At 53.8% G+C, this 26210-nt stretch overlaps 2 protein-coding genes across 2 annotated transcripts in view; both read left to right on the top strand.

The window, feature by feature from the left end:
• The window catches only part of ABCC8 (ATP binding cassette subfamily C member 8), a 77995-nt gene extending 59909 nt beyond the window's left edge, over positions 1-18086 (top strand). The window contains exons 22-39 of the mRNA XM_043582353.1: positions 873-1010; positions 2464-2589; positions 3494-3593; positions 3828-4069; positions 4161-4327; positions 5635-5704; positions 6206-6363; positions 8141-8233; positions 12434-12536; positions 13106-13219; positions 13554-13674; positions 13829-13959; positions 14929-15007; positions 15218-15326; positions 15749-15852; positions 16630-16763; positions 17246-17308; positions 17843-18086. Coding sequence (XP_043438288.1) covers positions 873-1010; positions 2464-2589; positions 3494-3593; positions 3828-4069; positions 4161-4327; positions 5635-5704; positions 6206-6363; positions 8141-8233; positions 12434-12536; positions 13106-13219; positions 13554-13674; positions 13829-13959; positions 14929-15007; positions 15218-15326; positions 15749-15852; positions 16630-16763; positions 17246-17308; positions 17843-17980 — 2190 coding nt within the window. The 3' untranslated portion in view covers positions 17981-18086. The remainder of the gene's footprint in view (positions 1-872; positions 1011-2463; positions 2590-3493; positions 3594-3827; positions 4070-4160; positions 4328-5634; positions 5705-6205; positions 6364-8140; positions 8234-12433; positions 12537-13105; positions 13220-13553; positions 13675-13828; positions 13960-14928; positions 15008-15217; positions 15327-15748; positions 15853-16629; positions 16764-17245; positions 17309-17842) is intronic.
• Positions 18087-21587: 3501 nt separating this feature from the next.
• KCNJ11 (potassium inwardly rectifying channel subfamily J member 11) lies at positions 21588-26006 on the top strand. Its single transcript, XM_043582352.1, has one exon. The coding sequence runs from the start codon at positions 22606-22608 to the stop codon at positions 23776-23778; it is 1173 nt and encodes a 390-aa protein (XP_043438287.1). The 5' UTR covers positions 21588-22605; the 3' UTR covers positions 23779-26006.
• Positions 26007-26210: the final 204 nt, after the last annotated feature.

The following is a 26210-nucleotide window of genomic DNA, read 5'->3' as shown; positions in this document are numbered from 1 at the left end:
AGCACACAATCAGGGAAGGGGCAGAGAGGAGGAGACACAGAATCCGAAGCAGGATCCAGGCTCTGAGCTGTCAACACAGAGCCCGACACAGGGCTTGAACTCACGAGCGGTGAGATCATGACCTGACCCAAAGTCAGTCGCTTAACCGACTGAGCCACCCAGGTGCCCCTAGCTTATTCATGATCTTATATGAGCTTTAAACAACCTTGTTAGAAAGAAGTCAAGTGGATATTTTAGATTATTTCAGCAAATGTGTATTAAGCTCCTACTGTGTACCTGGCACAGGCACAAGGGGTATCAGTTCCTGGGGGCCTCACAGGAGCGGACAAATAGTTATCACAACTGGAATCGAGAGGAGGGGGGATTAGGCAGGGAATCAAGAGAGGACACAGGAAGAGCTGGGATGGAGCACTGAAGGATGAGTAGGAGTTCACCAGGCAGACAAGAGACAAAATGGTGCTTCCGGCAGAGGAAACAGCATAGGTAAAAACCTGGAATGGCAAGTTCTCTGGAATCCTGGAGTACAAGGAGATTGGACAGGACAGACAAGTGAGACCAGAAAGACAGACTGAGCAAGTAACAATGGGCCTAGATCACCGTGCTAAGAAATTCAGACTTGGTAGGCAGTGGGGAGCTATTGAATGTTCAAGAGTCAGGAAGTGTATGTGATTAAATTGAGAGCCATATAACTCATAACTGCCTCATTTTAAGATGAGGCATCTAAAGCCCAGAGAGGTGAAGTATATTATCCAAGGACATTCAGCTAACTAGTGTCAGTCCCTAGACCAGAGCTGGTACAACTCTTGATGGTTTTTATACTCACTGTTACCCCCTCTGCCCACATTTGCCCCCACCTTCTCCCCTCTGCCCAGGATGACCCCTTCTCAGCTCTGGATGTCCATCTGAGTGACCACCTGATGCAGGCCGGGATCCTTGAGCTGCTCCAGGATGACAAGAGGACAGTGGTCCTAGTGACCCACAAGCTACAGTACCTGCCACATGCAGACTGGGTGAGAGGCCACAAGGAGATCAAGCTGTGGAGGGCTGAGGGGGCAGAAGCAGTAGAACATCTTCAAAGGAGTCAGTGTCTCAGTAGCCATTGCTAAGGGCCACAAAGCAGAAGAGATCCACACTGAATGGCTTCCTGCAGGCTGGGTAGACCCTGCACAGGCCAAGGGTTTCACATCACCTACAGCTGCAGACATTCCATCCTCACCTGGGGCCCCTGTGGTACATGCAAGGCTGGCACCAAGAAGTCTCAGAAAGAAGCAGACACTCGATTCCTATCCTCTGTTTATGGCCCGGGTTGATGACTCATCCCCCTGGCCTTGGGACTGCCTATTTGGATGGGAAAGCCATCTGCCCGTCCACCCTCTGACCCACAGAAGGTCGGACGGATTCAAGTCAGAATCAGACGGAAATATGGAAACCAACAATACAAGCAGTCGCAGAAGCTTCAATATTAGAATGCGACTTGGTGAACCCCCACATTGACCACATTTCCATACTCCTCAATCTGTAGATAACAGTTACTTTTTAATTAATTGGAAAGCATTTAACATTTAAGGTGGAAATCATGTGACTTTTAAAATCTGGACCTTGCCTGACTCCTGAGGCAAAATTTGCCCCTGAAAATTAAGGGCGTCCTTGAGCTTCAGGCCTGTGCTATATGGCCCTAGGTCTTCCTTCTGCATGTGGTGAAATCCTCTACTATGAAAAAAGAAAAAAAAAATCTGGATTAAAAAAAAAAAAAACTATTAAAACAGGTGCAGAAGGTCTGTGTCTGAGTTTCCAGGGTGACTGTGGCAAGGCAGTTCAGGACAATCTTTAGTCCAAAGAAGGCTGTCACAGACATGCCTGGTCCCTTGAAGCGTCAGTGAACAGGACTCCCAGGCATCGCTCCCTACACCCCAGCATGGGCTCGGTAGGGGTAAGAGAACAGAGGTGGGTTTCTGAATTAATGCGGAGTGTCCATGGGTGTGAAACATTGAGTGTTTCAAATGAAATCAGTTTTATTGATTTTAAAGAGGCATGGCCACACACACTTAGACCAATAGGTGCTTTGTCAACCCCCGGTGGAACCCACCAGACCTGCCATTAGGAGGAGCTAAAGGTAGCATGCAATTGGCTGTTAAGTGTGGGTAAACGGCAGCCACGGATGGAATCCTTGCAAGGAATCAGACACCTGGACCAGGAGCTAATTTGTTCTGCAAACCCTCTTAGCAACCATGGGGCAACCACTGAGAATTACCCCCCAGAAGTACCAATCTCTCAAGCTTGGGAGTGTGTTGGTGGGGATAGGTTATCACTACCAGCTCACTGCAGTGGGAAAGCCAGTGGCCAGTTGTGGTGGGGGAGAGAGTGTGTACATGTCCATCTCAGACTCCTTAGCAAGGTAGGGGTGTGACCGCCACTCCCCTTTTCCATTCAGCCCCCGGGCCGGGTCTGTGTCTTCCTTTCCAGATCATTGCGATGAAGGACGGCACCATCCAGAGGGAGGGCACGCTCAAGGACTTCCAGAGGTCTGAGTGCCAGCTCTTTGAGCACTGGAAGACCCTCATGAACCGGCAGGACCAAGAGCTGGAGAAGGTGAGTATGTCCTAAGGGCCAGGCAGCCACCCTCTGAGGAGAAGGTTCTGGTACAATCTGAACACATAAAGGCCTTCCTGCCCTCATTGGCCTAGGAAACCCCCCAAAGGACAGATGTGGGAGCTGAGCATGAACTTCCTCCTGCCCGAGGAAAGCCAGTACCTGTGCCAGCTACCCAAGGCAAAATCAGGTGGACACCTTCCACTTATCTTCAAATAATCAGAAACCATGTAGTTATAAAGCTTCAGAGAATCAACTCAAACTGGCTAAGCAAAGAAAAAGAGGGAGGAGTTAAGGATTGTTCGGCTCATGAAACTAAAAAGTGTCGGCTTCAGGTGAAGCTGGATCCAGGTAGTTAAAGAATGTCATCAGGAACCTGTTTCTCTCCCTCCTTGGCTCTGCTTCCCTCAGACTGGCTCCATTCTTGTGGCAGCAGAGAGAGCGATCAGCAGCCGTAGGCTTACATTTTCCCAGCTCCACACCTCTGCCAATTTGAGAGTGCCTCTTCCACAACATTTCAGCAGAAGTCCCTGAACTGACTCTCCTTTGTCCACTTTGGTCATGTGCCCACCCTGAATAAATCACTGTGGCCAGGGATGTGGAGTGTGAGATTGGCCAGTCCTGGGTCTCATGCCCACCCATAGAGCCAGGGAGAATGATCAGCCCACCTGAGTCACGGAGACTAAGAATAGGGGAGAGATGGTCTCCCACAGGAATATCGGGGTATTTTAAGCTGATAAACAGGAGGAGTAAATTCTGCCAAGACTCATGTCCATCTGGACCCTCCCCCAAGTGGGGCAACCTGGAAACCTGACACTGGTCATGGCCAGGGGTGGCTGTCCCCCTCCCTCCCTTTCCCCTCCGCACATTCTGAGGAATTGGCCAGGTCCCATCTGTCTTTCAGGAGACTGTCATGGAGAGAAAAGCCACTGAGCCACCTCAGGGTCTGCCCCGGGCCATGTCCTCAAGAGACGGCCTCCTGCAAGATGAGGAAGAGGAGGAAGGTACCGACAGTGGGACTAGGAATGAAATCCTGGCCTGAGGTCTGACTGACCGTGGGGAGACTAGGGTTTGGGGTTCTGGGGTGGTGAGATAGTGTGACCTTCATCAAATCCCTCTCCCTTGGTGTGCCTCAGTTTTCCCATCTGTAAGTGGGGATAACATGCCCCCCTCCCACCGGTTCGCCCTCAGAGGGATGTGAAATGTGAAGCCACAGGGTGGGTTCTTGTGGCCTGCAGAGGAGGCAGCTGAGAGTGAGGAGGAGGACAACCTGTCTTCAGTGCTGCACCAGCGTGCCAAGATCCCGTGGCGAGCCTGTGCCAAGTATCTGTCATCCGCCGGCATCCTGCTCCTGTCGCTGCTGGTCTTCTCCCAGCTGCTCAAGCACATGGTCTTGGTGGCCATTGACTACTGGCTGGCCAAGTGGACCGACAGTGCCCTGACCCTGAGCCCAGCAGCCAGGAACTGCTCCCTCAGCCAGGTGTGGCCGGCAGCCCCAGGGCACGGGCTGGGGGGAGAGGGCGGAGCCATGGACACCCCCGGGACCCCGCCTCATTCTCTGCCCGGCCCAGGAGTGCTCCCTCGACCAGACTGTCTATGCCATGGTGTTCACGGTGCTCTGCAGCCTGGGCATTGTGCTGTGCCTTGTCACATCTGTCACCGTAGAATGGACCGGGCTGAAGGTGGCCAAAAGGTTGCACCGCAGCCTGCTGAACCGGATCATCCTGGCTCCCATGAGGTACCCTGCTCCCCCCAACCATGCTGGGGCTGTGGGCAAGTCACTGTTCTCCTGGCTTCAGTTCTCCCATCTATTAAATGGGGATATGCAACCTCTGTCACAGGCTGCTGGGGGTGACTCAAGGAGACAGTGTGTGTAAAAGTGCCTTCCTCAGAGCAGAAAGCAGAGGAAAACCAGCATTTATTCAGCCACACCTGGTGCTAGGCATTTTATATGATTAGCTCATCTAATTGTCACAACAGCCCTTCAAACTGAGCGTCTGCAGGCTCTGCATAGATATGAGGTTCCCTTCCCTAGACAGATGTCATCTGCCTATCTCCACCCACAGATTCAGCTCTCCCCCTATACCCTCAGCCAACCTGCGGGTTCTGACACTGGGGACATAGGGACATGTTTTCATCCCCTGTGATGGGCTGGATAAAAACCCCAAAGTCTGCTTGGTGGGAAAGAGGTTTAAAGTGGTCACTGCCCAATAGACTGGCTGACTCAGTCCTTTTTTTTAATTTTTTTTAACGTTTATTTATTATTAAGAGACAGAGAGACACAGAGCGTGAGCAGGGGAGGGGTAGAGAGAGGGGGGAGACACAGATTCCAAAACAGGCTTTAGGCTCTGAGCTCTTAGCACAGAGCCCGATGCGGATCTCAAACTCACAAACTGCAATATCATGACCTGAGCCACCCAGGTGCCCCGGGGCTGACTCAGTCTTAAAGCACAACAGGCAAACAGGTTATCTGGGCCCCAGTCAGTGCCAGACTCACCGTCTGACTACACTTTTTACTTTTTGGTCTTGTGAGCTCCCTGTGGTCCACAGACATGACCTCAAAGTTTACTTACCCCCTATTTGTCCCAGATCTGTGCTTCTGAAATCCTCTGGTTGGGGTTGGGCTGATTCTGGGTCACAGCCAGAGTGATGACAGGCAGAGTAGCCTTGCAGGGTCAGCCAGCTGACAGACTGTCCAAAGGGCCCTGTTCCCCCTGGCACATCATCCCTCTGGAGAAGACTATTTTTCCCCAGGATAGCTGCTGAGTGAGTCAGGCTGAGCAAGAGCTGAGGAAGGTGGCAATTGTCATACATGGGCTTGAGAGCCAGAGAGGTTAGTGAGGGGCCAGCACCCCTGTGGGCAGCTGCAGAAATTCTCAGGAACGCAGGCCAGATATCTACAGACTTGCAAAGGCAACCGCCCCTAGAAAATCAGACTCAGGGATGACTCCAGAGACACCAGAATGAAAGAAATCACTACCCTCACTCGATAAACAGGAAGAAAATCAATAAACGAATGAGTAACTTCTTCTGGTTGCCTCTTAGGTTTTTTGAGACCACGCCCCTTGGAAGCATCCTGAATAGATTTTCAGCTGACTGTAACACCATTGACCAGGTACACAGGACTGTGACCCATTTCCCCAGTTCAGAGAGAGGCCAGACCCCTAGGAGGTTTTCCTCTCTGGTGCTGGCTTCCCCAGATCTGGTGATCAGAGCCCTGTGGGAGGAAGCCAGGGGCCCCAATCTGATTATAATGCTGCCTCTGTGAGACGCTTCCCCTGTGAGATCTTCATGATAAGGCTGAGGGAAACCACATCCCTTTGGCTTCCATCCAATACCCTCTGGCTCACTTCAGTAAGGTTCCAGCATATTCTGAACCAAGGTGACTGATTCTGTGAAGAATATTCATTTCAATTCAGCTTGTGTTCTTTATTTGCCATCGTACTAGATGGTGAGGAAACAAAGTCCTGATTCCTATTCTCAGGGGGCCTACAGTGTAGCTGGAGATATGAGACGTGTGCCTGTAATAATGTGAGAGAGAAAAACATGGCGGCAGGTAACGCACTGAAGAGAAACACCAAAACTCACCTCCCTCTCTCACCCTCCCCTCCGTCAGCACATCCCATCCACGCTGGAGTGCCTGAGCCGCTCCACCCTGCTCTGTGTCTCAGCCGTGGCTGTCATCTCCTATGTCACGCCTGTGTTCCTCGTGGCCCTCTTGCCCCTGGCCGTGGTGTGCTACTTCATCCAGAAGTACTTCCGGGTGGCATCCAGGTGATGGCAGTCTTTGCCAGCCTCAGGGGAATGAGGGATGGGAGGTGCTTTGCAACAGGCAGTTTGGTACTCTTATTAGAGTAATCATCAAAAAGTAGTAGAGTCCTCTCCCCCTGAAAAGGAAAATAGAAATGAAGGAAATAGATTCATCTCCCACTATCCTGATGTAACCATCTCTTAGCACATACACACACACACACACACACACACACACACATCGCCATTAATATTTCAAATATTGCCTTAAAAGATATGGTCAGAAATGGAATTGCTAGGTCAGGATGTATACACATGTTAATGCCCTTCATTCATTTTGCCAAAATGATTCTCAGGAGGGTTCTATGAGTCCAGTGACCAGGCTGATTGCTGATGCATGAAATCGGGGGGGCACCTGATGGGAGGGGTGTTATGGCAACCATACCTCCCAGCTCGCAGGGTCCAGAGCCTTGACTTAGAAGCCTTGACTTGAGGAAGCCTTTCACATTGATCGTATTCTCCCTCAGGAACCTTGGAGCCACACAGCCTTTTTTTCCTACTCAACATTTTCTAAGAAGATGCTCTAGAAGTTCTTTCTGGGAGTGATTCTGTTAAACTCTTAGGTTCAAATAATTTTACGAAAATTTTGAAAAAAATCTCTGGACCAGTGTTTATCAAACTGCCCATTACAACCTGTCCGTGGGTCATGAAATCAATATCATAGATCACAGCCAGCATTTTTAAAAAATGAAACTGAACAGATACTCTCAAACCATATGCACACAGTAGCAGTAAGTTTTGCTTCATAAAACCTTTGTTGGGGTCACATAGGGGTGTGTGTGTACATGTGCGTGTGTGTACGTGTGTGCGCGCACATGCGTGTTCACACACACACACACTGACTTGTGATATAAAATGCATTTCTTACTGCAGGTTGTAGTCAAAAAGTTTAAACACCTTTCCCAAGTGCACATAGTTGATAAGCAACTGGAGTCAAAATACTGATTATCAATAAAAACGATTAAATTTAGATACATTCTGACCACAATCACCTTGCCCATCAGAATCAAGATCTGTGTACTGGATGACCTAGAATCCCTTGGCACCCATGAGGAGCATGTTGGTATTCACAAGTCACAGTGGCTTTTTAAACACTGTACAAGATGTTTTACAAAGTTCCTTTCTTCTGCCAGAGAAACCACCCTGTTCCCCTGGCATCCACTCTGCCTTGGTGACAGTCTGTCCAGGAAAGCTGCTTCCTGCATCCCAAGCTGGCCTCCCTGGCACTAATGTGCTTGAAAAGGTGCAGCGGTGAGGAGCAGGAGCGATTCTGTTGCCTTGGAAACCTCTGGCCTTTCCCCCTCAAGGAGCTTTTTAGATACTGGCCTGTGTTGTGCCAAAACCTATTGTGGTTCCTGGGAAGGGATGGAAAGCTTTGAGTTAGGTCTTTCAGTTCCTTTCACGAGCCGTCTCAAGGTTCAAGTTGTTCACCTGTGAAAGGGAACCGACAGTGCCTGACCAGCCTCACCACACGGAGAGTGAGGCTGTGCAGCGGGGCAGGGACCGTGCAAGGTGGATGATGCCCTGGATGACAGTAGCTGCACCGGCATGCTGTTCAAGCATTTTCCACAACAGCTTGCTGGGGTGGTACCGTTATCTTCCCTCTTTACAGGTGAGACACTGAGATCTGAAGAGGTGAAGCCATTTGCCCAAGCAGTGGTGGGGGGTGGAGGTAGGATTCAGACCCAGGCTGAGCCGCGAGCCTGCCCTCTTAACCGTTCTGCTCCTCTCCCCTGCACAGGGACCTGCAGCAACTAGATGACACCACCCAGCTCCCCCTGCTGTCCCACTTCGCTGAAACCGTGGAAGGCCTCACCACCATCCGGGCCTTCAGGTACCAGATGTACCCCGAGGTGGGGGTGGGTGTGGGTGGGGCCAGGGCCGCAGGTCCTGCGATTTAGTTCTCAGGGCTTGGCCTAGGAAGGCCCAGGACACATGTCTCCCAAGCCCTCCTCAGGCCCCAAGGCCCAGATGACGTCCACCAGAGGGGTTAGGTCCAGTAGGCTCCACTGTATGATACAGAGAGGAAAATCTCAGCCCTGCAGCCAAGTCCAGAGCCTCTGTGAACTAAGGCAGGGTATGAAAAGAAACAAGGCTGGGACATATCCTCGCATAGCAATGCTATTAAAGATTTTTACATCATGTGGGCCGGCCCTGAGGCCGTCTTTTGAGAACCTTCAGTGACTCAAACACTATGCCGAATACTTTACATGCCAATCTCATTCATTCTGCCCTGCAATCCAAGGCAGTTAGCATGATTATTCCCATTTCCCAGATAAGGATATTGAGGTTCAGAGATGTTATGTAACCACTCTGTGTGAGGTCCCATGAAGCCCAGATTTGAACCTACTCATTCATTCAATAAACATTTACTGAGCTAAAACCCATGCCAGGCACTAAAAAGACAGAGATGAGTCAGATGAGTCCCTGCCCTGAAGGCATTTACAATCCAGGATTATCAATATAAACAATTAAATTTAGATGCATTTTGACCACCATTACCTTGCCCACAAGTATCAAGATCTGTATACTGGATGACCTAGAATTTCCTGGCACCCATGAGGAGTATGTTGGTATTCACAAATCACAATGGCTTTTTAAAAAAATGTTTATTTATTTTTGAGAGAGAGAGAGAGAGAGCACAAGTGGTGGAGGGGTAGAGAGAGGGGGACTCAGAATCCGAAGCAGGCTCCAGGCTCTGAGCTGCCAGCACAGATCCTGATGCAGGGCTCGAACTCACGAACCGCGAGACCGTGACCTAAGCCAGAGTCAGATGCTTCACCAACTGAACCACCCAGGCGCCCCCACAGTGGTTTTTTAAACACGGTACAGGCTGTTTTACAAAGTTCAGACCAGGAGAAACCCATGTGGCAGGTACTGTGAAAGAAAGGGGAACACAGGCTGTGGGGACAGAGAAGGGAGGCAGTCATGGAAGGCTTCATAGAGGAGAAGTCATTGGAGCTAGCATCAAAGGGTAGATAAAAATTCACCAAGCTGGAGGAATTCCCCCCAAAACTTCAGTGCCCCTCCTCTACATCCCCAATCATGGTGTTGGGCTGGACAGGAGTGTCTGAGGCTGCCTGGGGAGGGGAGGGGGCTATTGCTCCCTGCTCCAGCCTCTGCCTGATGTATTAGGGCATCTCTCCTCCAGGCAGACAGGCCAAAGACCCCTAACTCAGAGAGTTGGACTCTGGTCTCTCAGCCTCACCTGGAGAGCGATTCCAGGTTATTTTTAGGATGGCACAGCTGTGCAGGGTGTGACAATAACCATGCAACACCAAGTCCCATGTCCAGGAGTAACCCTAGGGCTCAAGGACCAGCCAAGAGGATCAGAGTGGCTTGTATCTCCTCCCTCTAAGCCCCAAAGCCCTAGGAGACATGTCTAGGCCCTGGGTACAGCACTGCAGCCCCCCCCCTCACTCCCTGGGGCATCTGGGGCCAGTGACAGGTCATCTGCGGGGTCTTGTCTGAGTAAAGGAAAGCAAAGCAGAGCTCTGCCCTGGCCTTGGCTCTGCTTCCTGGACATCCTGTGCCCCTTTACAAGCCTGTGACATCTTCCACAAAGAAGCCCCTTGAAACCTGGCATGACTCTAAGGTCTCCTCTGAGTCCCCTTCCTGTCTCTAGCCTGCATCTCCCCAGTTCCCTTGACTTCCAAGGCCCTCAACACCCCTGGACCTGGCCTCTTCTCAGTCTTAGCAACGTTCCCCTTACACATGGTGTCCTGGAGGCCTTTGGGCTGGGCCACGGGCAGATAGATTGTGGCTTTCCTCAAGAGGCCAGACCCCCTCAGTAGGATCTGAGTGGATCCAGCAACCAGCTTCAGACCCAGCCTACCCTCCGGCAGAGGAACTACTGCCCAGTGAAGCCCCCCACACCCTCCACTGACACAGCGGGTGAGTTTTACATTTGAATGAAGGGCTTTGTAGTCATCCCTGGATGTGGTCAATTCATTGGCTTTTGCCCAGCAGCCTGCCCTGTTGAGCGCTAACTAGCATTTATTGATTGTGCGCTCAGCACACGCCAGGCACTGTGCTAAGTGCTGTGTGTGGATTATTGCATTTCATCCTCTCCAGAGCCCCAGGACATGGATACGAGCAGCCACGTTCAACAGATGAGGCTGAGTAACCCACCTGAGGCCACACACATGGTTGAGAGCCAGTGCCAGGCTTGGAACCCAGGCCTGTTGGACCTTCTGGTTTCTCTAGGAGAAAAAAGTTTGCTTTTTCCCCCAAAAAAGCTTCAAGAGTTCCCAGCCCTGGACTCAGTGTTGGGCTCAGACGTTGTTTCAGTCTAGGCAGGAACCATTACTGTCCGCGTTTTACTCATGAGGAAACTGAACCTCGGTCCTGACACCCAGCTAGTGGGTAAGAACGCTCAGAAGCCAACGTGGGTGTGCGTGGCCCTGAGCTGGACCTCCTTCCACATTCCTCACACCGCCACACACCTGTCCCACAAGCTGCATCTCCCACACACCCTCACGCACACCCACCCCTCAGGCTCTCCCGTCTCACATGCACACGCGCACATGCACACACACAGACACCCTCGGTGCGCGCTCAGTCACACCCGTCAGACGTGGGGTCGCACATTTGCCTCAGCCGCATCACCCACCCCCACACGGCCACCGTGGCTGTGCAATCACACGCTCTCTCACACCTCAGAGACTCGCTTTGCTCTCCTCAGACACACAGTTCAGGCACGGCCCCTCTACCCAGAAATAATCAAAGCAGAACAAACACCTGCCAGGAGTGAAAAGCAAATGCCCAGTAAGACTTGTTTTGAGTCCCTCTGAGTCTCCTCAGTTGTTTCCTTGAAACCAGTGCTAAGACGGCTTCCATTCCTTCCTTGGCTCATCATTAAACAAGTGCTCCGCTCCCTCCTCTGGGCCTGGCCAGGCCAGCCAAGTGTGAGGGGGCGGTCAAGAAGAGTGAGACCAGGAGTCCAGGCTGGTCAGAGAGAAGAAACAGGTCTATTTGAAGTAATGCAAGGAGAAATTGATGAGGGTGCAAAGGCAGGGAAGAAGCCTCCAGAGTTCCTTGTACAGAGAGATCCCATTTACCTTAGAGGGTCAGGGAAGGTTCCATGCATTCATTCAACAAGTATTTATTGACAGTGACAGGTGCTGGGGATGCACTGGTGAACAAAACAGCCATGGGCTCCAGTCTCATGGAGTTTAGTCTCATGAGGGAGATAAGCGACTAGAGAAATGAATATATGAGCAAAGATTATGAAACAAACAGGCTGCAGAGATGGAGAACAATAGGTCAGGAAAGGCCACCCAGAGGAGGTGCCACTTAAGGTAAAGCCTGAATGCTGAGAGGAGTCAGCTTTGTGAAGAGCAGAGGAGAAAGCATTCTGGGCAGAGGGAAGAGCATGTACAAAGGCCCTGGGGTGGGGAAGACCTCGGGATTATCACAAAACCAAAAAAGGAAAAGTAATAAGTTACTTTATTGTAATTTCTGTGGCTGCAATGCAGTGAGCAAGGGAATTTGTGGCATGGAAGGTTGCTAGGTTGGCAGGAGCCAGCTCAAACAGGCTCCTGGCAAGGAGGTGGTTCTTTAGCCTCAAAGCCATTGATATTCTAAGCAGGGGAGAGATGGGACACAATGTATAATTTACAAAGATGATGCTGGCTGCTGTGTACAGAGTAGCCTGTGGGGAAACAGCAGGCAGACCTATGGGGAAACAGGCAGGGAGAGGGGCAAGCAGAGGCAAGGGCGATTTTGGAGGTAGAAATAAGACATCTTGTGGAGGGATTGGATGTGAATCCAGGCAATTCCTTCATTTCTGGCCTGAACATCTAGATGGGCAGAGGTGCCCTTTACTGTAAAGGGGATGCCCTGGAGAGAACAGGTTTTGGGGTGAGAACAGGAGTTCGAAGGAGGCAGGAGGTAGCAAGGAGCTGGAAGGGCAGTCCAGAGAGGAATGGCATACATAAGGTTAGATATGACATGTCTCCCGGCTGCTTCTCTGTAAGTGAGGAGAGGCCTGGGGGCCATGTGGACCCTCAGACCCTCTTCATCCTCCCTCCAGGTATGAGGCTAGGTTCCAGCAGAAGCTCCTTGAATACACAGACTCCAACAACATTGCCTCCCTCTTCCTCACCGCTGCCAACAGATGGCTAGAAGTCCGCATGGCAAGTGCCACCCCCCTCCCACCCCGGGCCCCGGGAAAGGGGCTTCTGATAGGGCGGTGGAGCCAGAGCAAGGGCCAAACATGGACCAGAGGGCAGGAAAAGAGGATGGAATACCAGTTTGTGTGTGCATACAGGGTGGGCACCGAGCCCTCCTGCTTCTCCCAGCCCCGGCAACCCTCCTGGTGTCTGAGCGGAGCCTCCTCTTCCCCGTCACTGCCTGGGGGCTTGTGTACCTGGGGTGTGTGCCAGTAGCCAGAACAGTTGTGTGTTGAACTGTGATGAGTGTGTGTCTGAAGTGGCTCATATGACCTGTGTGGGCCAGCTGGTGGGGCGTGCGTGTTCAGGCATGTGCAGATGGGTAGGGGGAGCAGTGTAAGCTGTGTGCACACGTTGTCTCCTGGGGCTCCAGCCTTCAAGGCCTCCTGGGTGTCTGATGATGTGCAGGTGTCATCAGGTGACGTGCAGAGGGTGAGCCGCCCTCTGCCCTGAAGGGAGTGAGGTGGGTGGGGGGACACTGTGGCTGTGGCTTCAACCCCTGAGGGCCCAGGCCGGCTCCCCTCCCTCCACAGGAGTACATTGGTGCATGTGTGGTCCTCATCGCAGCCGTGACCTCCATCTCCAACTCCCTGCACAGGGACCTCTCTGCTGGCCTGGTGGGCCTGGGCCTTACCTATGCCCTAATGGTGAGTGGCAGCAGACTAGGGCAGGGGAGGGCTCAGATACCAGCAGTTGGGGAATCTCAGGCACCTTCCCCAACTCAGACACCCTTCAGGCCTTACCCCAAGCTACCGTGAGTCCAATACAGGACGGACCACGTGGGCAGGAGGGCTAACCCAGGACTGGGGCCCCAGACAGGTGGTGGGTAAGGATCCACATTCATTATAACCCTCCGGTGCCTCCAGGGAGGGCCCACCCTGAACAGTCAGCAGAAGGCATCGAGGACCTTTGGCCCCTCAGCTGTAAGATGAGGCATCCCGGTGGCCAGGGTTGCACCGAGTGACCACTGACTCCCCACAGGTCTCCAACTACCTCAACTGGATGGTGAGGAACCTAGCAGACATGGAGATCCAGCTGGGAGCTGTGAAACGCATCCACGGGCTGCTGAAAACCGAAGCGGAGAGCTACGAGGGACTGCTAGGTGAGGGGCCAGAGGAGAGGGCATGCCAGGGGAGAGGCCCGGAGGAGGGGCATGTCCGGCTTGAGGGGGCCACAAGCGAGGCTGGGGTAGGCTGGCCCTCCTGGATACCAGCTGCGGCTCCCATGTGCTGCCTGACCCCCGGCCTGGCCCTCAGCACCCTCGCTGATCCCGAAGAACTGGCCAGACCAAGGGAAGATCCAGATCCAGAACCTGAGTGTGCGCTATGACAGCTCCCTGAAGCCAGTGCTGAAGCATGTCAACGCCCTCATCTCCCCAGGACAGAAGGTCAGTGGGCTGGCAGGACATAAGACTGGACGGCCTCACAGAGTCACCTCATGGCCCCCCGGGGCCTTCCAGGGTTCACACATAGTCAGACGCCCCAGTCTCCAGCCTGGGCTCCTCACACTGACAAGGCTCAGGCCACCTTTCCCCCACCCCCTCTTCCTTCTCCTTCTGCTGCCCTCACTCACCCACTAAGGAGATGGACACGCCAGACTCCCCTGGCTTAAAGGGCTTTTGTCAGCCCCCCTGCAAATGGTCGGGGGATCTACCAGGGCACTGCCCCCTGAGTTTCAGAGCAGGTCATAGGGGCAGAGAGGGAGGCTGCACTTGTCCTGGGGAGGGAGCCCCTGCCTGGCCCTCTGACCCAACTCTCTGATTCCCTCCTCGCTTCCCCTCTGCTCTGACGCTGCCCCTCGCCTTCTGTCTCTTTGTCTCTGTCTCTCTGTCTTTGGCTGTGACTGTCCGTCTCATTATCTAGGACCTTTAGGTGTACCTCTGTCCCTGCCTCTGGGTCCTCCCATCTGTCCCTGCCTCTCACATCCTTCTCTGTCACCATCTCTGTCTTTGTACTCATCCCTTATTGTCACTTCTGTGGGTACCCATGGGCCAGGAAGCAAGTGGGTCAGAGATGACTGCAGTTTAAGGTGGGGCACCCAGATACATCCCTGCACACCACACTCAGACGCCCCATGCCCTCCTACCATACCCGTCCACACAGAGTATGTACGAGCGCCCCCAGCATTTCCCCTGCAGCCGCATACCAGGCACAGCAAGACCTACGCCCAAGCCCAGGAAAATGGTCCCTGTGGGAGGCCCCTCTAGACCCCTCTAGACTGCAGGAAGCAAGCCCAAACTTCGGCCCGGGCCCGGCCAAAAAAGAAACTGGTCAGAAAGCCAGGACAAAAGAGATGCTGTGACCTCCAATGCCTGCATACCCCACAGCTACTCACAGTGTACCTCCCCTCTCTCCAGATTGGGATCTGTGGCCGCACAGGCAGCGGGAAGTCCTCCTTCTCTCTTGCCTTCTTCCGCATGGTGGACATGTTCGAAGGTGAGTTGTATGACAGGCACCCCATGTGTACCCACAGCCGCCAGATGGGACCTCAGTCCTGGTGTGTGGTCAGATTCATAGGAGGCCCAGCAATCACTGCCCCCCCCCCCCGCATCCTCCATGGGACCCATATCCCAGGCTGACCCTGCCCCCAGCACCGCCAGCTCCCTCACTCCCTGGTGCCCCACCTGAGACACTATCCCCACACAGGGCGTATCATCATCGACGGCATCGACATCGCCAAACTGCCGCTGCACACCCTGCGCTCACGCCTCTCGATCATCCTGCAGGACCCCGTCCTCTTCAGTGGCACCATCCGGTGAGCCCCACCACTCCACCAAGCCCACCCCGGGCCCAGGCCCCGCACCTCGGATCTGGAGCATAGAGAGGAGGGGGGTGGGTAAGGCCAGGAGCGCCCGGCTGGGTACCCATCATCCTGGGCAGGAAGCCCTGCTCAGGCTCTGGGCACCATGGCTGACCTGGTCCCTCACAGTTTTACCCCCGTGCCGTTCTTTTTCCCCGTTAGGCCTAGGCAGGCACTGGAGGGGGTAGCCTAACCATCAGGCTGGGAATACTTTCCTCCACCCACTCACCAGCTGGCTGCCCCCTGCCAGCCAGGCCCCCGAGGCGATCGGTTCTGGCTCCCTGTTCCCTTCACCAGCCTCGCTCTCTGCCAGTCCCCAGGGACGGAGCCAGGCCCCTGCTCCCTTCCCTAAGGGGACTTTCTGTGTCACCCTCCAGATTTAACCTGGACCCGGAGAAGAAGTGCTCTGACAGCACGCTGTGGGAGGCCCTGGAGATAGCCCAGCTGAAGCTGGTGGTGAAGGCGCTGCCGGGAGGCCTGGGTAACTATTCATGCTGGAGCAGCCGGAGGCACGCAAGGACGTCTGGATGGGCTAGGAGGCAAAACTCACACCCATGTTTTTGGTTTGCCCAGAGTTTAGTTTAGAAACTGTTTAGTTTTACCTTTTACCTTATGGGAGCTCAGAGAGGTCAAGTGAGTTGTCCCAGGCCACACGACTGGTCAATTCAGGGGCTAGCTCCTCCCGCAGGGCCCAAGGGGGACAGCTGTGAGACACAGCTTGCAAGTTCATCGTATCATGGCAGTGCATTCAGCCCTGCCCGCCCCGTCCACCTGCCTGCCCAGTTCTGCCCCAAGGAAGGAGAGGACAGACTGGGAAATCACAGGTACAGGTCACTCTTCAAGGCTGCAGGGAAGACCCTCCCCCACCCCAGATGTCAGCAGAGCCTCGGTGTATTCGCTACAACCCCTGGGGCAGTGGGGGCTGGCCAAGCCTTGGCTTCAGAGAATCACCCCACCAATGCCCACACACATGCGGCACATACACACTCAGTGCACAAGCCCCCTCCTGGAACTGCCTGGGGCCACAGCAGTGCAAACCTGCAGAGGGCGCTCTTCTCTTTGAAAATCCACACAGAGAGCATCTGTGTCATTGGATAAGGCGCAGCAACCCTGGGCACACCTGTCCTCATGACATATGCCTGCATATCTGCCCCGGACATACATTTTCCAGCATTCCCCAAGCTGTGCCATCTACTAAACTCCCAATGCGAGATTAACTCAGCCCTGCTCCTCCTCCCTCACCCGGGGCTGTTTTCAGATGCCATCATCACTGAAGGTGGGGAGAATTTCAGCCAGGGTCAGAGGCAACTGTTCTGCCTGGCTCGGGCCTTCGTGCGAAAGACCAGCATCTTCATCATGGACGAAGCCACGGCTTCCATTGACATGGCCACGGTCAGTCCTGAGCACATAAATGGGGTGGGGTCTTGGAGACAGTTTTCATGGGGTGTTAGGGTGAAATTTGCAAGAAGTGGTCCTGAAGCTCAAGTTGTCTTTAACATCAAGGGCCATTTGTGGCAGAAAAGGCAAAGGACTGGGGGACCCTGATTCTAGTCAGTCTTAGGACATGTTTATAGTGTCCGTACACACAAGCTGCACACAGACCCACAGAGACTTCACACTCATCACCCGCCACACAGCACAGCCAGACATACAGCACACATACGTGCACAGAGCTGAGCCCCCAACAGGTTGAGCCCAGCTCCTGCATGCTAGAACTTGGTTGGTCTTGGGAGACAAGGACCAGACAGAGGGAGTGGTGGGCTACTGGGATCACATGGGAGCTGGACCATAAACCTGGGCCCCACATCCCCAAAGCCAGGCCAGACCCCATCCACTAGGCAGATGAGCCAACAGCTGTCGCTCCCGCCTGGCAGGAAAACATCCTCCAGAAGGTGGTGATGACGGCCTTCGCAGACCGCACTGTGGTCACCATCGCGGTAAGGGGCCCCTTGTTGGGGTTTTGGGAAACACCCAGAGAGAAGACTGGCCTCTTGAGGCTGCCATCAGAGGACAGCCACTGGGCTCACCCCCGGGCCTGGTAATCAAGAGAGGACCCTGGAGTAATGCAGAGCAAAGAGTCTGAAGGGCTTGTGGGGAAACCGCATTGTAGGATGTGGAGTGTGGGAGGATTTGCACCTGCACTTCTTCAGATCCTCTCTCTTTCTCCAGGTTCCAAGGCCCCGTGAGCTAGGCTAGGGTTACTGCTCCATAGGAAGTGGAGGTTGGGGTGTGGGGCAATCCTGAGTCTTGAAGCCTAGAGGTGAGGGCAGAGCTGAGATTTGGTAAGGGAAGGGGGGTATCATTAGTGGACAGAGGGCTTGGAGTCACAGCCACCCCAGGAAAAGGCAGTGGCCACAGAGATGGGACATTCCATCCACAGGCCTCCTCCTCCAAACTGCAGGAGGGATACCCCCAGCTGCCCCTTCTTTGCCCCCCCCCCACCCTGACCGGCCCCCTCCTGCCCCACCCAGCACCGTGTGCACACCATCCTGAGCGCAGACTTGGTGATTGTCCTGAAACGTGGCGCCATCCTTGAGTTCGACGAGCCAGAGAAGCTGCTCAGCCGGAAGGACAGCGTCTTCGCCTCGTTTGTCCGTGCAGACAAGTGACCTGCTGGAGCCCAAGTGCTGGCCCATACCCCGCCCTGCCCCTGCCTCCTGCCTGGGCTTTCTCACTGTACAATCACTTGTAAATAAAGAGATTGGTTATTTCCTACCGGAGGCCTTGAGTCTGATGGGCAGGAACCAGGAGTCTGGACCAGCCTGGGGTCCAGTGGAGCCAGCCTGCCTGGCATCAGGCAGACCTGAAGCTGTGTTAGTGTAGGCAAAAGTGTATTTCCTTATCTGTGAAAAGAAGGTTGTATTAGTCTGCTCAGATTGCCGTAACAAAATAGCAGACTAGGAGACTTAAACAGCAGAGTTTTTTCTGACAGTTCTGGAGCCTGGAAGTCCAAGATCAAGGTGTCATAAGTTTGCTTTCTCCTGAGGACTTAGTTACCTCTGCACAGGTCCTATATCCAAATACTGTCACACTGGGGGGCTTCAACATATGAATTTAGGGCATTAACAAATGGATTTAGGGGATGGGACACAATTCAGTCCATGACAACAGTTATAGCATTTTTGTGATTATCTCATCAGACTAAGTGGTCCCCTTCTTTCTCACTTTATTTCTTGGATTAAAATTGTGGGGTACCCTGAATTGGTACTATTTCCAATACAGATGACAGGAATCCAACTCAAAGTGGCTTAACCAAAAACTGGAATGTATTTCCCTAAATGACGGAGAAGGCCAGGAAGTGTACTACTTCAAGCATGGCTGGATCCACGTGTTTGACATCAGGGATGTGTCTCCATTTCTGGGTTCCATCTTCCTCTCCCTCCCTGATGACAAATGGCCACTAGCACCTCCAGCATAGACCCTATCCCTCTGAAGGAGAAATGCTTTTTCCCAATAGTTCCAGCAAAAATCTTGGGAGCAAATCTCAATGGACCAACTTAGGTCATACCCCCACCTCCACCCAAACACTGTGGCCTGAGGGCTAGGATACACTGACTGGCTATGCTTGGATCACATGACCCCATCTGTGTCCCCCATATAGAGGCATTCAGAATGGGAGAAGGGTGGTCCTTCAGAGGGAATCACAGTGCATATACCACACAAGTCGGCCAGGTGTTGGCCAGAGATGCTGAGGCCCAGACACTGGGGAGACCAAAACAACAGATATCCTTTGCTTCTATCAGCATCATGAAACAGGAGTACATACCTGCCCTCAGTCAAGAAATGGCAGGTCCTCATTTACATATCATATTATTATCATTTACATGTTGCCTTCGGTACTGTCTATACCAGACTCTGGGTGTAGACCCAGGAGTCTTGGGCCTGTGTCCCTCTTGGTTGCAAGGGCGTCAGAGCAATGTAAGGGAAACCCACCAGTCACTGGAAAGAGGCCCAATACAGACCTTTTGGATATTCCAGGAGCCAGAGGGAATCAGGAAGTGAGAGCTCTGTAAGGCTTAGCAGACTGCCTAGGGGAGGCAAGATTTGAGTTGGGCGTGAGAGGGGTGGGACTTGGACTGGCAGAGTTAGAGGAAACTACCCATAGGGCAGGGGGAGGGAGCATAATATCAGAGAGCCTTAAATGCCAGGAAAAAGAGTCTGGAATAAGCCTATGAACACAAGGGAAGTAGAGAAGGGTTTTGAGTGAAAAAGGAACCTGACAAGTGTAGTATTTGGAGGAGATGTGTATGAGGAGGTGCAGGGTGGAGCAGGGCAAGAGTCTGAGCTCTTTGGGTAAGCAGCTCACCTTCCTGGAAAGGGTGGAGCAGATAATAGCTGAGGCCTTAGGGCCATACTATGAAGCAGGGCTTTGCCTTTCTAGCTCTAGGATGTCTCTGGGGGCCTAGCAGCTCCCTCCACTGAAGGGCCTCCCAAGAGCAGAGCCTGAGGAGGGAGATTTCCATCCCTGGCCTCACCTTGCACCCACCACACCCCAAGGGATTGAAGGGAGGTAGCAGGGGTGGGGTAAGGCCCACACTGGAGTCTCGCAGGATGCCCAAGGCCATTCTGGCCCAAACCCCTCCATAGTACCCTTGATGGTCTGCCAACTTTGACTTGGATACTCCAAAGACATGGGTCATCTCTGGTTATTAGAACTGACTTTTCCATATGTGACATCACAGCCTGCCCCTGTTCCACTCAGTGTCTATACTGGTTCTATACTTTAGACCACACAGAACTACTATCATTGAACCCCTGGAGTTTCTGCAATAGTGCCCAAACTCCCTAGGAGGTGCTCCATGGCTCCTTTTCTGGTGGCTGAGTGGCTGGTTTCCTGTGTAACCCTGTCTCATTGAGCTCCCCACTCTGATCATCCTGTTCTCCCCTCCCCACCCTAAGCACTGCATCTCTGTTAATGTAGCCCAAGCTCACACTTACCCTGAGTAGCAGTGTTCACTCTGCCTGCAGGTGAGTATGAGAGAAAAAGGAAAACTCATTATGAAAATTACAATCTGCCCCACTGTGGCCCATATCCCCACTGTCCCCATCTTTCCATCCCTGCCTCAAGCCCCCACTCCAACAACTGGACACACATGGGTCAGGGTTCCATAAAGATCTGAGCCCCAGAGAGGGGACAGGGCCATTACTGTCCCCAACAGACCTGGAAGGCTTTCTGTCCCAGCTGAGAACTGGTGTTCCCCACATGAAGCCCAAGCCACAGGGCAATCCGAAGCTGATGCCTGCAGTAGAAGCACCACTCGTGTTCAGGTCAAGAGCTTGAATCCCCCAGTTCCCAAACCAGCCCGAATACAGCCCCTCAGACCCAGGTTCCTCCCACTACCTAAGGTATAAGAAACAAGGCTGCAGGTGTAAGCAGGTGTAAAGCAAGTGTTGATAGCTCAAACTCTCTTTAAAATACAGGGGTTTAGTGGGGTGTCTGGCTGGCTCAGCCAGTTAAGCATCCGACTCTTGATTTCAGCTCAGGTCATGATGTCACAGTTGGTGATATTGAGCCCCATGTAGGGCTCTGCGCTGACAGCATGGAGCCTGCTTGAAGTTCTCTCTCTTCCTCTTTCTCTGCCCCTTCCCTGCTTGCACGCCCTCTCAAAATAAATAAATAAACATTAAAAAATACAGGGGTGTAGTTGTGGGATAATTAAGAAGAGGCAACCACCCAGGCTTCTGGGCTGCAGCACCCAGCATCCCCTGAAGTGGAGGTGAAACTGCGCTCCTACACCTACTAGTAAGGTGCATTATTTTCTGGGGAGGGAGTCAGTGGCTTTCATCAAATTCTCAAAGGATCCATGACTTAGAAAAGATTAAGAGCATCCCCAAAGAGAAGAAGCAGTCAGTAGAGAAATCCTCGGGCCACCTAATATCTCCCGGTCACCAGGCTGGTGACGCAGCCCCTCAGTGCCTTCTTTCCCTGGGAATCCGCAAAGCCCAATCCTGCAGGAGGGGTGGGTATTGGCCCAACTAAGAATGGGAAAATTGGAAGAGGAAAGTCAAGGCGTTTAGGGGCTGCCGTCCTCAGACTGAAAGGCGGGTCGCGACTCCCCTCTGTGTCCCCGCTTGGTCAGGAAGAATCTCTTTTGATCCATCTGATTGGGCAAACCCCCAAAACTAGACTGTGAATCTGGAACAGGAAGGCGGGGCGTGGCGGGGGTGTGAACGGCGAGGGGCGGGGCTTGATCCTGTGCCCGCCCCTCCTCCAGCTCAGGAATAGGTCGGGCTCCCCCTGGCGGCCCCGGGTCCCCACTCCACTCCTCCGGCTCCCCAGCCCTCAATCTTCTGCCCCCACCTAGCACAGGTCGGTCTCAGTGGACCAACAGACACACGGACAGACGGACGAGAGGACCACCCGCTGGGACGCCTGGGCGGCCGGAGGGGCGGAGAGGCGACGGCTGCGGCTTGAGGAGCAGGAGCAGGTGCTGCGGCGACGAGCGGGCGGGGCTGGACGGAGCAGAGCGCCGGGCGGGGGCGCGGCGCGGGCTTGCGTGGGGCCGGCGGGGAGCGGAGAGGCCGCGACTCTGAGTGAGCTGTGCCAGGTTGCGCTGGGGGCGAGGGGATCTGGAGTGGAGTCCAGTGGGGTAGTGACTCCGGAGGGCGCGGGATCCCAAGGAGACGGAAAGGACAAGCGCTTGGAGGGAGATCCCGAACAGCCGCGAGGGGGGGGTGGGGGGGGGAGGGCAACGGAAGGTGAGGTAGAAAGGGGAGCATACGTGGAGGCCGGACTGGGGGTCGTCAGAATATGAAACTGGAGCTTCGAAGGGGGCCGGGAGCAGAAATGGGTAAGGCAAGAGAAACGGTGGGGGTTGTGTGAGGTCTGGTGAGTTGGTAAGATCCGGAGGTGTTAAGTTCCAAGACAGAGGAGGTGGGTTGAGAAGGAAGGCTGGGTGAGGAGAAGGAGTCTTAGGGGGAGCCCAGGGTGGTCAGCGGTGGAAGAGAGTTGAGCTGAGATCCAGGACAAGGTGGGGAACAGGCCGGGTAGGGGGCTTACTAGGCAATGGGCAGGGGGCGCTGAGGTGTGAGGCTGGTTTAAAGAAGCAGGGTTGCCAGATGGAAGTGAGGATGAGTCTGGTTGGGGAGGCATCTCAGAAGTGACACCAGCACAGACTAAGGGTGGTCCCCAGGTGGAAGGGTGCCCAGGGAGGAAACCCCGCAGTGAGGCCTAAGACTTGGTCAGGAGGGTGCCCTCCATGGGGGAAGCCTCTCCCTGGTGGTTGCTGGAGCCATGCTGTCTCGGAAAGGCATCATCCCTGAGGAGTATGTACTGACACGGCTAGCAGAGGACCCCGCGGAGCCCCGGTACCGCGCCCGGGAGCGGAGGGCCCGCTTCGTGTCCAAGAACGGCAATTGCAACGTAGCCCACAAGAACATCAGGGAGCAGGGCCGATTCCTGCAGGACGTATTCACCACACTGGTGGACCTCAAGTGGCCACACACGCTGCTCATCTTTACCATGTCCTTCCTGTGCAGCTGGCTGCTCTTTGCCATGGTCTGGTGGCTCATCGCCTTCGCTCACGGTGACCTAGCCCCTGGCGAGGGCGCTGCCGTGCCCTGTGTCACCAGCATCCACTCTTTTTCGTCTGCCTTCCTTTTCTCCATTGAGGTCCAGGTGACCATTGGTTTCGGTGGGCGCATGGTGACTGAGGAGTGCCCGCTGGCCATCTTGATCCTCATTGTGCAGAACATCGTGGGGCTCATGATCAATGCCATCATGCTGGGCTGCATCTTCATGAAGACTGCCCAGGCCCACCGGCGGGCCGAGACCCTCATCTTCAGCAAGCATGCTGTCATCGCTGTGCGCCATGGCCGTCTCTGCTTCATGCTGCGCGTGGGGGACCTCCGCAAAAGCATGATCATCAGCGCCACCATCCACATGCAGGTGGTGCGCAAGACCACCAGCCCCGAGGGTGAAGTGGTGCCCCTCCACCAGGTGGACATCCCCATGGAGAACGGTGTGGGTGGCAACAGCATCTTCCTGGTGGCTCCTCTCATCATCTACCATGTCATCGATGCCAACAGTCCACTCTACGACCTGGCGCCCAGTGACCTGCATCACCATCAAGACCTCGAGATCATTGTCATTCTCGAAGGCGTGGTGGAAACCACAGGCATCACCACCCAGGCCCGCACCTCCTACCTGGCTGACGAGATCCTCTGGGGCCAGCGCTTTGTACCCATCGTGGCGGAAGAGGACGGCCGCTACTCCGTGGACTACTCCAAATTCGGCAACACCATCAAAGTGCCGACACCACTCTGCACCGCTCGCCAGCTTGATGAGGACCGCACCCTGCTGGACGCCGTGACCCTCGCCTCGGCCCGCGGCCCTCTGCGCAAGCGCAGTGTGGCTGTGGCCAAGGCCAAACCCAAATTTAGCATCTCTCCGGATTCCCTGTCCTGAGCCATGGTCCCTTGGGCCCCCACACTGCATGTGTGCACAGAGGCAGTGTAGTATGGTATGTAGAGTGGACACGGTATGGGCCCCTTGGCCGGGCCAGGATCTGGTGTGAGGCTGGGCCCTCTTCAGCTCAGCCTCCCCTCCTGCCGTTAGCCCCTGGCGTTACAAGGCACTTGTCACTACGCTATTTCTGGCCTCAACAGGAGACTGTACTGGGTTATTTTTGTCTCTGCTCCTCCCAGCCCCAGCTCAGGACCGGCTCACCCCCCCCCCCACCCTCTCCCTCCTCCCCAGACTGGGGAAGCTGTGGGAAGTGTTGGACCCTCAAGTTGGGTCTCTGTACAGTCGTGCATCCCCATGATCAGTTGACCACGAGCTGGACAGATGGCTGGGGAAGAACAGTCCCCAGGTTGGCAACCTGCTGCTCTGTTTCTGTGACCCCAAGAGATGACTGGCCACTCTTGTTCCCTGAAAAAGTGGTGGCTTAATGGGTGGGCCCTGCCAGCTGGAGAGGGCAGTCAATGAAGGAGTACATTCCAGCTGGAGGATTGGAGGTGTGGAACATGCACAGACGGGGAAAGGCTGAGGCTGACAGGGCTCCCCTCCCCGGGGCAGACTCAGGCAGGGAGGAAATGGTGTGAGGACACTCAGCTATGCCGAGCTCTGCTCAGGCTCAGGAAAGAGGAGATGGGCTCCTGTGCCCTCACCCTTTGCCCTGACACCAAGGCTTCAATGGTGAGGGGCTGCGGTTCCTGCCCACCCCCATTCTGCCCCTGCCCTGGGAGGCTGAGGTGGGCTGGGGCAGACAGTGGTATGCTAAGCAGAAAGAGGCTGAAGAGAGGGGGTCCTGGGCCCACCATACAGATTGAGCTCTGGTCCTGGCTCCCCACGGGTGGCTATCGCTCACTCTGTCTGTCCAGAGGGTGGCCGTGGAGGGTCTTTGGATTGGAAAAGGAGATGTTGGAAAGCTCAGGATGGTGGCGGTGAGCAAGGTTCCTGAGGCAAAGAGGCCCTTGGTCCTCATGGGCTTGACCCCAAGTGGCACTCTTGAAGCAGTGCTGCATATACTTGCCCAGGATTCTGCCTTCTCTGTTGTCAACACAACTTCCCTACACTCTGGGCTGCTCTTGCGGGGAAGGGAGAGGCATGCTGCTGGACAGGGAGGGCAGGGGCTGGCAGCTGCCAGCCCACATTCCAAAGGTGCCACAGATCCTAGCCAGGAGGCCAGGCAAAGGACTTGGGGCTGACCCTTGTCACCCAGTTCGGAGAGACTTTTACTTTTCTGCCTCAGGTAGTCCAGCCCTGCCAGCCTGTCTGACCATCTCAATCTCGGAGCACCTACCAGGCTTATAGCCCTGGGCCCTGCATCCACTTCCAGCAATATGCTGGAAGGCTGGATGGTCAGGGCAAGAGGTGGGGACATCATATGCATTAGTGTACAGGCACCTCGGAGATAATCGAGGGCTCAGTTCCAGACCACCACAATAAAGCAAATATTGCGATAAAGAGTCAAATAAATTTTTTGGTTTCCTAGTGCATATAAAAGTTATGTTTACACTGTACTGTAGTCTGTTAAGTGTGCAATAGCATTATGTCTAAAAAAACAATGTACATACCTTAATTAAAAAATATTTTACGGCTGAAAAGTACTAACCGTCATCTGAGCTTTCAGGGAGTCGTAACCTTTTTGCTAGAGGGTGTTGCCTTGATGTTGATGGCTGCTGACTGATCGGGGCAGTGGTTGCTGGAGGTTGGGGTGGCTGTGGCAATTTGATAAGACAACAGTGAAGTATGCCGCACTGACTGACTCTTCCCTTTAGGAACGATTTCTCTGTAGCATGCGATGCTGTGTGATAGCATTTCACCCACAGAACTTCTTTCATAATTCAGAGTCAGCCCTCTTAAACTCAGTCGCTGCTCTATCAGCTAAGTTTACATAATACTGTAAACCCTTTGTTGTCATTTCCACAACCCTCACAGCATCTTCACCAGGAGTAAATTCGATTTCAAGAAATCGCTTTCTTCAGCCCGAAGAAGCAAATCCCCATCCATGCAAGTTTTATCGTGCGATTATAGTCATTCAGTCCCGTCTTTGGGCGCTACTTCTAATTCGAATTCTCTTGCTAATTCCATAACATCGCCAGTAACTTCCTCCACTGAAGTCTTAAACCTTCTATTTGTGAAAAATGCAATATCTGCAAAACTCAATAAAGCAAAGCATAATAAAATGAGGTATGCCTGTAGTAATTGGAGTGTAAGCTCTTAAGCCAACTTGGGTTCCAATCCTGGCTCTGGCTCTAAGGCCTTGAGCAAGTAACTCAACCTCTCTGTGCCTCAGTTGCCTTATCTATAAAGTGGGACTGCTAATAGTACATACCTCATAGAATTGTTATGGGAGTGAGTGAAAGACACATGTAAAAGGCTTCAGTGCCTCA

Source organism: Prionailurus bengalensis, chromosome D1 (genome assembly GCF_016509475.1).
Source record: "Prionailurus bengalensis isolate Pbe53 chromosome D1, Fcat_Pben_1.1_paternal_pri, whole genome shotgun sequence".
In the NCBI taxonomy this organism is placed as follows: domain Eukaryota; kingdom Metazoa; phylum Chordata; class Mammalia; order Carnivora; family Felidae; genus Prionailurus; species Prionailurus bengalensis.
This window is presented reverse-complemented; position numbering and strand designations above follow the sequence as displayed.

What these genes read in the sequence shown, in the direction of transcription:
- KCNJ11 (XM_043582352.1), top strand. Translation starts at nt 22,606, where the DNA reads ATGCTGTCTCGGAAAGGCATCATCCCTGAGGAGTATGTACTGACACGG.